This window comes from Brachycentrus maculatus, unplaced genomic scaffold (genome assembly GCF_059751285.1).
Source record: "Brachycentrus maculatus isolate JH-2025_06_01 unplaced genomic scaffold, ASM5975128v1 h1tg000091l, whole genome shotgun sequence".
In the NCBI taxonomy this organism is placed as follows: domain Eukaryota; kingdom Metazoa; phylum Arthropoda; class Insecta; order Trichoptera; family Brachycentridae; genus Brachycentrus; species Brachycentrus maculatus.
In genome coordinates this window covers 443,266-456,313 of record NW_028280845.1, presented here as the reverse complement: position 1 = coordinate 456,313, position 13,048 = coordinate 443,266, and the positions used below count along the sequence as shown (strand labels likewise).

At 33.3% G+C, this 13,048-nt stretch overlaps 1 protein-coding gene across 3 annotated transcripts in view; it reads left to right on the top strand.

The window, feature by feature from the left end:
• dtn (transmembrane protein 132C dtn) overlaps positions 1-13,048 on the top strand; it is a 286,104-nt gene that overhangs the window by 237,026 nt on the left and 36,030 nt on the right. For all 3 annotated transcript variants that reach the window (XM_088258152.1, XM_088258151.1, XM_088258150.1), the window contains exons 4-5: positions 6,924-7,064; positions 8,139-8,349. In XM_088258152.1, the coding sequence (XP_088114278.1) occupies positions 6,924-7,064; positions 8,139-8,349 (352 nt within the window). The remainder of the gene's footprint in view (positions 1-6,923; positions 7,065-8,138; positions 8,350-13,048) is intronic.

Sequence of the window (13,048 nt, the reverse complement as noted above, 5' to 3'; positions counted from 1 at the left end):
GTAAACGATAAAGATAACACTGCGTTTATATGAAGCAGTGCCCTATGCACCATTGAGTGCAAATAAGGGTTTGATTATTATTTGATACCCTCAGAAATTCTTTATACAACAATAATGATATCAAGTACAAGGGCCTGACGAAACAGGCAACCATTCTTTTTTTGACAGCGATTTTCCATTTTTTTCTCGAATATTATACAACCTTCCCCGTTTTTTTCTGAATTAATAACCTTGCTAAATCGCCACCCAGCTCATATATATTCCTCCTACTTCTTGCCGTCTAAAGGAGTCTCGAGTAGGTACTTGTTCGATATGTATTCAAATCTAGTTCAGAGTGCCTCACATCTAGGCGCCTGTTGCATTGTTAATGTCTTCTCTTTCGCGTAAATTAACGAACGAAAATGTCATTAAATTCCATAGATTAGATTCTCAAACACATATTGTTCACCAGAAATTGTTTTTAGAACTGAACACGGTTTGTTCTAATGATTCACATACTCGTACACTCTTCATTTTCATATTTACAAAATATGACGTCATATCTGTAAATACAATCTGTATAAAAGTAATGAAAGGCAATATATATAATCTATGTAAAAAAAATTGATTTTCGTTTGTTCAAAATCTTAAATCTCTTAAGTAAAAGTAATTCACTGAATGTTTTGAAATTTCGACACATCGCTGCATTCAAATACGCACAAGCATAATCTATTTATATCATTATTGCAAGTAATGTAATTTTTCGTTTGTTCAAAATCTTAAATATTTTTTAAACGTTTTTTTTTACTTAAATGGCAGCGCCATCTGTTGAACGTAATAGCCACTCACGCTTTAATAAATATATCTTTGTTGAAATGTCAAAAATGTAATAAGTAACTCATGAGTGGAGATAATACAAATTTGTGAACAAGTATTTGGACACACTTAAAATGTTGTAAATTTATAAAATTAATATTGCTAACATTCCTAATGCTTTGTTTCCCCTTAGACTGCGAGGATTTTCGTTATTGCGTTTTTTAAAGTGTAAATAATGTACGTTACGACAGTTTGGCTGTTAAGTGTCGATATCCAGGCGGTGGGCATTACATTCCGCGGACATTTCATGCCGTTTGAATGCGAAACCCAAAATGGCGGTTGGAATTCCTTTGTCACTTAGATTTCCCGCGTTACGCTAAAATGGCCCATATTGCTTTTTGGATTCTCCGCGACATCGCGGGGTTTCCATTTCAAATAGAGGTTTAAATTACAAATTTTCGTATAAATTTACACATTTCTCTTGTATCTTCCATTTCCTAGTGGTGCAAATGGCACTGCGTTGGAATTATTTAGTTTTATATAGTGGTAAATAAGATTTTTTATTTGAGTTCACCTGGGTCTACCCAGCAGTAATGGGTTCAAAATATGATTCATTAATTGATTCGGCAGTCACTTTGTGGTAAAATCTATCCATTTTTAATTTTATTTTTACTTAGTAAATACCACTATTTCTTTAAGTCTACTGTGACAAAGGTATTTTAAAATGATGCGGAATGCATCGAAACACGTGTCACAGTAGATATTAAGAAATATAAGTATTTACTAAGCAAAACTTAAATTAAAAAATTATACTATTTTATTTATTTATATAATGTAAAACCAAACACTGATTTTTAGAGTCTACTCAATTGTATTTTATTGTAAAAAACAAAATAAAAATAAAAATTGTGTCACAATTTTTTCGCCTTTTTATGACATTTTCCAACTTATGTCATAACAAGGCGAAACAATTGTCACATTCTTTTTATTTTCATGTTTTTACCAATAAAATACAATTTAGTACACCTTAAAAATCAGTGTTTGATTTTAAAATTTAATATATAAATTTCAATCGTGCTCTACAAATTAAACGCCAAATCTTTAAATAATGTATTTAATTTAAACTTACTATCTAACTAACCATCACGTCGATTCTCCTTAGAGTAGAAAGAGAAAATAGAACTCCACTCTATCTTAGCTAAAATTGTCGGCCCCTTTCACATTAATTTCTTCGTAATTCTTAAAGAAAACACTTGTTTTTTACCACTTGAGTTTATTTTGTGACGACTAGTTTCGGAAGCTTAGCTTCTTAGAGTCTAAATGTAAACTCAGACAGTTTACATTGAGACCTGAAGATGGAAGTTAAGCTTCCAAAACTAGTTGTCATAAAATAAACTCAAGTGGTAAAAAACAAGTGTTTTCTTTAATAATTTCATCATGTCTTACCACAAAGTAAATGCCGAAACAATAAATAAAATCTTCGTTATTCCATTTCAATTCATTTCTTCATCCATATTTGCTGATTATTTTTTTTGTAATTACGTTAATTAATAATAATATCCGCAAAAAAATCGTACAAAATAGTAGTTTCCTTAAAGTATTGTACTCTTTGGGCATTGCGCCTATAAGAGGGTTGAAGAAACACGTGACATTTTTTGTTGTTTTTCTTCTTTATGTTTTCATTTCTAGCGTTGAATAATTCAAGTACTCCCCCCGCTCCCTGCTTAGTAGCGGGCCTCGCCGCCAGATGTTGCTTTAATCAACCGGAAGCCTCCTTTCCCACCGTTTCCTCCCCCCTCCCCACTTCCGGACCATTATTCGGGGACTTACAGACGAGGATTTGCCTAATGTGCGCAGGTAGTCGAAATTCATTCCGACAAAAGTGTTTCATTTATCACTGAAAGTAACCCCTAGCACTTGTGTAATTGGGGATGATATTTTCTGGCAGTTCATAAAATTTGGTATATTTTTTGCGAGTTTTTCAGCCGGAATTTCTTTTGCGTTTTTATGTACCTTAATATTGGTCCGAAAAAAGAGTTCAGGGCTCAAATGGTCATACTATTAATATAATGTTGTGGTTATGAAGCATCTCTCCGTTTATGAATAAAAAAATGCGTTTATAAAAAAATATTAACGTATATATTTTTATGTCTTCAACAGTTTTTATTTTATTAAATACAAACTTTTGTATTATTTACACTTTACTCCTCTATATTTACATCTTCTTACAGTACAAAAAACATTTCTTTTTAAATTCTTTCTTTTTAGACTCTTTTCATTCTTCATACATTCAGGCATCTCATCGTACATTTTTAAACCCTGTTACGTATTATAATTTTTCAATTCTGTGTTTTTTTTAAATGGTATTCTTATTCTTCCTTTGTTCTCTAGTTTTGTGTTCATGATTTATTTATGTATTTAAAACTACTATTCTCAAAATATTCAGCATTCTGTCGTTAAAAAATGTTTATATATATATATATATATATATATATATATATATATATATATATATATATATATATATATATATATATATATATATATATATATATATATATATATATACATATATATATATATACCCATGCAAGTGGAGTGATGGTTAGTTAGTTAGTTACTTACTTTAAAAACCTTCCAATCGATTTTTTTGTATTTTATATAAACCCCCGTTAGTAATTTCGGCGGATGAAACTGGAACCATTATTTCCCGTCAGTATCGGGGAGACGGAAACGGAAGTAGGTTGGTGACACCTGGAGTCTGTTAATTGAAACAGAGCCTTCCATTTGAGCGGAAATGGGGTGCTGAAAGGATATTGACGTTCATTTGTTTTGTTGTTATTATGTGTGCTTCGAAAATACGCGAAATCAAGAACCTTAATTAGTGCACCCTTAATACCAGTATTAATGTATTTATGTGAAATAGTATTAAATTGGAGTTTTGTGTTTAAAGCTGAGATCTCAAACGTTGAAATTCAGAATGCGAACGGCCGCGCTAGAGGTCGAACGTCTTTCCGTGCACGATTTTCTTTTTATTGTAGAATACTATAAACATTTATTGGAATTTGCCTTTTTTTTAGAATATTCGCTGATAAAAGTATTCGCATTATTTTTTTAACCCCTTACATTTCAATAACTCTTTTCTTTTCAAAACCATATATTTAAATAGAAGAAAAACTTATTTTTTTCCATACGAAACAGTATTTAAAGCTAAAAAATCAATTACGTCAAATGCTACCTGGGTTTAATGAAAATCAATTTTTTATTTTATTTTTATTTTTATTATTTATATATGGCACCCAGTGAGAGAATGTTTCCGCCATTTTCTCAAGTCTTATTTCTATTAACAAACAAAATAAGAAAAAATCATTATAACAATTAATGCAATTTTCATAGATTTAATGGCGATTTGTCGTATGTTGGGCCTTAACAGTTCTGTAAAATTCCCAAAATAAAATAAAATAAACATATTTTGGTCTGGGACCCAATGAAGCCATATGAAACGTTATCATATCCATATTAAGGTCGGGACGTAAAATTATATAGGAGCAAAGCGAACCATTTATCTCCCAAGATGGGTTCAGTTTTCAGCGTTCCCCGGGTAATTTTTGCTCCACGCCCATCCAAGTGTCGCAGTTCTGCCGTAACGACAAAAAGAATGAAAAAAAAGGAATATTTCCACATTTCCGATAATTTATTGGCGTCTTGGTACATTAGCGGAGAATGGAGGAGACTTCAGGAAGCTAGAGCCTTCAGGCGATCTCTAAGATATTTTGCTCTATATTTACACTCACACACACATACACCTTCATGCTTTACTTGGCAAATACCACTAAAGCCTCCCCCCTATTGTCTATATTCCCACTGTTATAAAATAATAATAAATAAATTAAAATAAAAAACTCCTACCCCCACTTCGACCTTCCAACGTCCCAAGGACACAATTCGCTCTCTCCTTTCAACAACGTCAAATTTTAAAAAAAAACTTTTTTTCAGGAGATCGTTTTTAAAGTTGAAGAATATAATGAAATGTATTAAAAATAAATATTAAGCCGCTTTTTGAACTTTTTACTGTGCAACAGATCTTTTTAAGTAAAACCTGAAGGTTATTTGAAAAATATTTAGTGTATTTAAAAAAATAATTAAACAATACCTTTTCTTCAAAATGCAAACAGAACACTTTCTGCCCTGTAGCGGGTAAATATTAAGTTTAAAATGTGCCACTTTTGCTGGGACATATTAAATTTTCTGGGCATTTCGAAAATATGCACAACTGAAAATTGTCGATTTTTTAAATATGACGTTGTTGAAAGGAGTGAGCGAATTGTAATATTTAGACTTAGCTTCACATAGGTACGGTGTTAGAAAATGACGTGGAATGCATCGGAATACGTGTCTCAATGGATTTTAAGAAATCGTGGTATTTACCATAAAAATATAGATTAAAAAACAGTATTGTTAATCTGTGAATATTGATGATATGTATTTGATAGGCGGTTCCAAAGGTTTTCGATGGAATTAGTTATTATTATTAGAACATTATTATTGCTTCACGTAATCAGGCCAGTTGTTATGTTCAGCGTAAGGGTACAAGAGATAAGCTCGCTGTATCCTTCAGGTGTGACGGTGGTTGGAGGCTGTAGTGAATACATGTAGTAGCCGAAGGAGGCTTTACAGAGACAATATTTCATCTTATCTTATCCGCAATCACATCTCCGTTGTTACTGTTAATGTTACCGCATACCCCGTGAACAGCTGCAAACAACCAAGCTTGCCACATAGTATAACTTATATGTTTACTAAATTCACCATTCAATACTAGCTGTGTGTCAGAAAGTAATTAAAGTTCCAGAAAAATAATGATTATTTTTACTGAAAAGGAATGAAATCGAAGTTATTCAGCTAAGCCGTGTAGTTAAAACGTTCATATCTGTACGGAATCATAGCTAAAGTATTAAAAAAATATTTGAGACCCAAATGACACACTGCTCGAATTGTACTTTGTGAAAACGTTTTTATGTTTGTTATTTTAAACAATTTTATGTTTGTTATACAAAAAATAACTTTCTATAAAGTATCGAATTTTTGGACAGCTGTGTATTATTGTTTAATGAATTACCACCTCTCAGGAGTGACATGATTAATGACAGATGACATGAATAATGACAATATTTCATTCTTCGTTACCAATTTTAGTGACCCACACTTTGAGAATCACAGACGTGTACAATACGAATGTTGTACGTACGATAAATAATAATAGTTCTCGCGAATGTACGATGTATGATAATTTCTGTATTTGAAGTATGTTTTCGTATTTTGAAGGGGCTGTGAATTTATTGCTGCTGTGTTTCGCGTGGTTTATTCAAATAACTAAGGGCGTAATAAAACATATACTTATTAGTAATAATTTATTTCTATAATCATATATGGTATGTGCCACAACGGCAAATGGTGCAGGTATATGAATTTCAAAATTATTTATGATTGTTTTCGAGTTGTTTATTTATTAAGATCCTTTAATAGTTCAGCAGTTACATTTATTTAATTTGTTTCATTAATTGATTCGGCAGTCACTTTTTGGTAATATTTATCTATTTTAAATTAACATTTCACTTGGTAAATACCACTTTTTCTTAAAACCTATTGTAACACATTTTTCGATCATTTTCAAACACCGTTTTTTATTTAAAAATAAATCACAATGAACAGAATACACGAATCAATGGGCAACATTGTGACATCCATAAAAATCTTGATAATAGAAAATAATATTTAGTTAGGTTTTTGATATTTTAATTTTTTTACTTGGTAGTGGTATTTACCAAATGAAACTTAAATATTTTATTTATGTTTAATTTAATAACGTAGTAATTGAATAACATTACACTATTTTTTATCAAAAGTTATTAAAAATTACAGTTTGCAAAAAATATAAAAGATTGATTAAAAAATATACCTATATTATTTTTTACAATAAATCATGAAACTGATGCACCATATTTTATTTTTTATTTTATTGATAATATATCTGCATAAATAGGATGCAGTGTCTCATGCACCGTTGGGTGTGGATAGGGATTACGAGAATAACATAATATGGAAAATAATGAAATTATTTTTTTCAGGTGTCGCGTGAAGTCTGGCCTTCGTCTCCTCGGAGCCACTACAGCATCAGATATGTGGAGCACCATCGTGGACCTAAAGCCGAAGGTCGGCACCATCACGGCCATCAGGAAGTCGGTTCCCGATCAGCAAATGCCGTCCAAGTAAAACATTTATACAATACATACTAATTTTCATACGATCAAGCTCTAACGTCATTTTGACAGTTTACATAAACTATCTGGTTACTAACTAATTATCAGTAGGCAGAGAGAATATCACAATGCCTTTGATATAGGCATAATAAAATGTTTTCAATTTATTAATATCTCTAAAAGGTTTATATGTTCTTAACCCTAGGCCACAGGACTTGTTTCAATGTACCTTAATACAAGACTATCGTAAAATGTACGACGGTAAGAAAATCTCTCATTTTACCACTTAAAACATTTAAAAACAAGTGTATCATATTTTTTGAGAACTTTATGTAAAATACGAATATAAAATATCGGTAAATAACATAGATACATGCTAGTTTTCTTTTCTTTTTTGTGATTTTGTGATTGTTTTGATTATTAATAAACGTTAAAAGAAAACACTCTCTGCATAAAAATAACACAGATTCGACGTCTGTCGTAAATTTTACGAATATTCCGTAATCTATGGTCATGATAAAACCCAAACTGCGTTACACATATTTAAGGGTGTACTGTTAGATATACATAGGTTGCGCGAGAAGCCGCCACAAGTGTATTCCGCGTACATTTTATTTTATAATATATTTTGGATTTCAGTTTTGTATTGACATTTCTTGGTGGAACTGCATTTTGTAGAATAAAATAACAACTATGTAATTTTTTCCAGATTAATTTTATTTGACCAGCAACCGGGTTTCGTCGTTACCGACATCATCAGACCGGTGTGAGGCTAGACAAAATTATAGTTTTCAACTCCTGCCTTGTGTATATATTTTTTTTCTAGCCTCACATCAGTCTGATGATGTCGGTTACGACGAAACCCGGTTGCTGGTAAAATAAAATTCATGTGAACAAAATTACACAGTTGTTATTTTATTATATATATAATATATTTGAATTAGATTTTTTTGGATATATGTTGAAACCTCTCAATATTTTTTTCTTCTTTTCAAAACCGTGTTTATTTTTAATAAAAACTATTTTTTTCAATACCAAAACGACGCGACCAATCAATATAATATAACATTTGTGTCTTGCCAGGTTCGAGGAGGTCCTGACGTGGGCCGTGGAGGCGTCCGGCGCGGCCGGTCGCGGCAGCGCGCGCCTGTCGTGCTCCGTGCGCTACTCGCGTGCCGCGGGCGCGCCCACCGCGTCGCCCGACGAGCCGGACGCGCACCTCGCGCCCAGGAAGGTCGCGCTCAGGCTGGACATCGACAAGGACGACATACAGGCCGTACTGCCCATCTCCAAGGTAGGACGAGATATGTCGTCACGGATTAATTATATCATACAATAGTGTCCCGGTTATCCGACCTACGGTTATCTGACCTTCGGTTATCCGACCTTCGATTATCCGACCTTCGGTTATCCGACCTTCGGTTATCCGACCTTCGGTTATCCGACCTTCGGTTATCCGACCTTCGGTTATCCGACCTTCGGTTATCCGACCTTCGGTTATCCGACCTTCGGTTATCCGACCTTCGGTTATCCGACCTTCGGTTATCCGACCTTCCCAGTTATCCGACCTACCGGGGCAATGCTCCGGTATGTCGGATAACTGCATTCCCTTACCCGACTGCACGCATTATGTTCGCGCACCAGGCGACGTAATAATAATAAATTTGGATAATTTATATAGCGCCATTTTCGTAAAATATTACCTCAAGGGCGCTTCACTGTGAATGAATGGATTGATGGTAGTGGAAATGATATAGCAAACAAATGTGTTTTTTTCTTCTTCTTCTTTCTGTGCCACTTCTAACGAAGATCGGCGATCATCATGGCTATCTTCAATTTTGCTGCTGCAGCTCGGAACAGAGATTTGGTGGTTCTGCCGAACCATTGTCGTAGGTTTTTCAGCCATGATGTCCTTGGGCATCCTTGAGTTCTTCGCCCCTCAATCTTTCCTTGTATGATTAGGTGGAGAAGACGATATTTTTCATTTCTCATGACGTGTCCGAAGTACATCAGCGCACTCTGCTTGATGGTTGGTAGGAGTTTTAGGAGAATGTGTTTGAATTTTTTTCTAAAGATCGTCCCACTTTCACTATTTCTAAGCATTGGTGGAAAAGCATTCTACGCCATCGGGCCTGCAACAGCACAGGTACGCTAGCTAAATTTATTGCGGTGGTTGCGAGCTAAGATCACTTTGCTGGATTTTGAGATAAGATGAATTAATTTAATTAATAACTAAGATAAGTTTTCCATGTTATCCGACCTTCGCTTATCCGACCTTGCCGCGGCCGGTTTAGGTCGGATAATCGGGACTCTACTGTATCTCGTTTATTTATTTATTTTCTTTAATGTGCCTTCATTAAAATTCTCATCATATCATGAAATTTTGACTTACCTACTGATGCAAATTATTAAGTTTTCAACGTTCTATAAACTGGCAAAATACGCTAAGCTGTTTGAAATATCATATTTATGTGGTTTTAAAAGTATATTCAACTTTATGTTTAAAAGCGGGCATTTTATGCAGGCTAAAAAGTTTTAAAGAACAGGGATTATTCAAACAAGGATTTTAGAGTTTACTTTTATGCCAGTATACCCGCGATATGTTACATAAAAAACATATAAAGCATAAGTAATTCCATACATACACACACACATACATACATGCGTATATATACATACATCCTATATATAAATATGGCTATATACATATACTAATATGGCTTGTGCATGTGTGAGGTTCGACGGAAAGCCGACGCTTCGATTGACAACACAATTTGTGTATTTTACGGGAATACGTCATACGCGTTATCTATAACAGTGATCACCAAACTTTTTTGACCGCGTACCTTTATAACGTTTATTACGAAAAATAATCATATTTTGTATCTCTTAGTTTTATATATGTACTTGTATGTATGTATATTTATAAATTTATTCTTATTTTTAAACTTCTTACCTAGAAAAAAAATCCTTTAATCACCCTCATTAATTCCTCTCCTTTCCTTCTCCTTCCTGCTAAATCTATTTTTTTTATACCATACCCTTTTTTTAATCTCTGAATGTTTTTTAATAGTTATTATAACATAAATGTGGAATTGTTAATTTGGCTTTATTTTTATTAATGTAACTATTTTTTGTTAATGTAATGTAATATTTATTATTGTTAATGTAACTATGTAAAGTTGTACAATTTCCGAACAAATAAAATAAAATAAAAATAAAAATATGTACACAGAAGTAGTTAGGTCAGGAGTCGGAATAATCGGCGATTACGTACGTGACGTATGAGGGGATGCACGAACGTGGAAGAGGCGAAGATAGTTTGCAAAGACAGATTGGTGTAGCGTTCTATTTTCTCTGCCTATCCCTGCGGAGAAGGGATGTGATGGTTAGTCATATTTTACACCCATGCATCTAGTCATACATCCCCTCCGGTTACGTATACTTTTGACATGATTAGATGTTAAGTTGTAATTGATCTGGTCTCGCCAAGTCTCTTTTAACCGTCCTCGTTTTTGTTCTCCCGTTCACATTTGTCAAATATACTTTCTTAGTCACTCTCCCGTTATTCATTTACTCCACACGTCCATACCATCTTAAGGAACTTTTTTTAACTTTTCGACTATCCCTTGTTCGGCCGTATATTTTTTCCTTATATCTTGATTTTCAATTCGGTCATACATCGATTTTCCATACATTCATGAGATGGGACGCATTTATATACGTATGTATATAAATTTCAAGTTTTTTTAAAAAATATTACAATATATTTATGACAAAAAAGCCGTGAAAAATAAATGTACCTAATAATAATACAAACGTGTAATTGAAGTATTTTATTAAAATTAAACACTTGAATATACCACTTAATGAGTTTTATTTATATATGTAATAAAATAACTAGGTACCTACCTATACATTTTATTAAGTACTTACAAATAGTACCTACATAAAACAGTTCTACCACCAGATGTCGCATGCGTCGCACAGAATTAAACAAAAGACTTCCGATAATATTCTGAACTGTCAGAATAAGATAGATAGATAGAAAAAATATTATAAAGATAAATTAAGAATAAACTTTAATTATAAACTTTAATTACAAAGCAACACATTATTTATTTTATTATTATACACCCACTTTACATATTATTTACACCCAATTTACAAAGAAAAATATTACCACGTTATATATATATACGACTAGTTTCGAAAACGACAGATGTTTTCATCTTCTGGTACAAATTAACAAAAAAAAAAGAAAACCCTTAACCGCACCCCAATGATGCATAGGGCACTGCGTCATATAAACGCAGTGTTATCTTGATCGTTTACACATGAAAGAAAGGTGATCAGCCCTCCGCTTCAGGTACCAGTCCAGGGTAATAATATTGAATAAATATTACAGTGAAAAAATCACTTATATTTATTTTACCCCCCTGTGGAATCGAACCCGGGACCTCCAGAACGGTAGCCGAGCGTGCTGAAAAACGTGTGGTACAAATTAAAACATATACATATAATAAAATAATCATGTCATTCCACAGAGTTAATGCCAAATCAATAAAGAATGCAATTGTTTACCTATGGACTAAAACGCGAAAGTTCTCATTTTAAATAAAAACTACTGATGCATTTCCATTTTATTTTGTGCAAACTCGCTCATTACACTACGTAAAGTGCAATTTGTTGAATTGTTCTTTTGTTGTTCAGCACATGTTATTATGTTTGAACTTTTCCTGTTATGAAAATAACCTCGTTAACTTTAATTCAAGCCTTGTTCTGTGCATTCGTTAATATTAATTATTAGTACGCCAACCATTTCGCCGTTTCTACAGGGTTAACCATAGAAAAAGGAACCCTTTAAACGAAATTCAACTGTCAAACGTCGAACGAGTAAAATTAATAGTTTTGTTTTTTGGCGTAAGTGTTCCTTAGGACCCTGGAAGTGGCCCTCAAAAGTGCTTACCTATCAGGTGTCTACTCTCCCTACTTCTTAAATTATATTTATTTTTCATATTTGAGTAAGGAAAGGATAGTTAAACAAATTTATGAGGCGAATATGATTGGTACATTTTTAAATCTTAAAAGTTTATCAAACTTTTTAAAGTGCAGCGCGTAATAAACGTAAAAGGAACCCTTTGTATTGATATCTCAACATAGATGAAGAAGAATATGGATCTTTCAGGGTTTACAAAAAGTCATAGGTTGGATCTATGACAATTCGTACGATCAATCTTTGTTTTGTCATTTATAAATGCGGTAAATGATCGAATAGCGAAATGAGGAAGGAATGCGAGGCTGAGATAAGCATTATCGATAAAATTAAGAAAGACGCATTGAGATGGTTTGGACGTGTGGAACGAATGAGTGAAGAAAGAGCGGTAAAATAAATTTATGAAGTGAATCTGGTTGGTGCCAAGCAGAGAAAGAATGTTGAAAATTTGCATTTTTAAATATTTCATATACTTAAAAGTGGTCAGATAAGGTGCGGAATAATCGGTGGGGATGTATGAAGAGATGCATGAATGTGGGAGAGGCGAAGACTGTTTGCAAAAATAGATTGGTGAGGGCTTCTATTCTCTTTGCCTACTCCTGCTTGGAAGGGGCGTGATGGTTTGTTAATGTAATTAGTTAGTTTCTCTTTGTCTTTCTATCGGTAGCCATTCTTTCCAGTATCCAAACCACGCTAAAGAATCCTTCTTACTATTCTCAATTATTCCTTACTCAGCTTATCATTCCTTTGAAATATCTTAATTAGATTTTTAATTATGTTAAACATAGATCTTCCACCTTTATATTAGTCTTTGGCTTGGTTCAGCGCCTTCTATATTATAGCTTGTTAATTTGGCGCCTGGCGCTCAATTTCGCGCAGTGTTGCCACACTGCAAACTTATAATCTCCGTCCATAGATATTTGGATGGGTAGGTACTTGCGCTCGCCTTAACGTGCAGCGTTTAATTATCGGTCTGCATTCAAGAGCCCTGTGCACA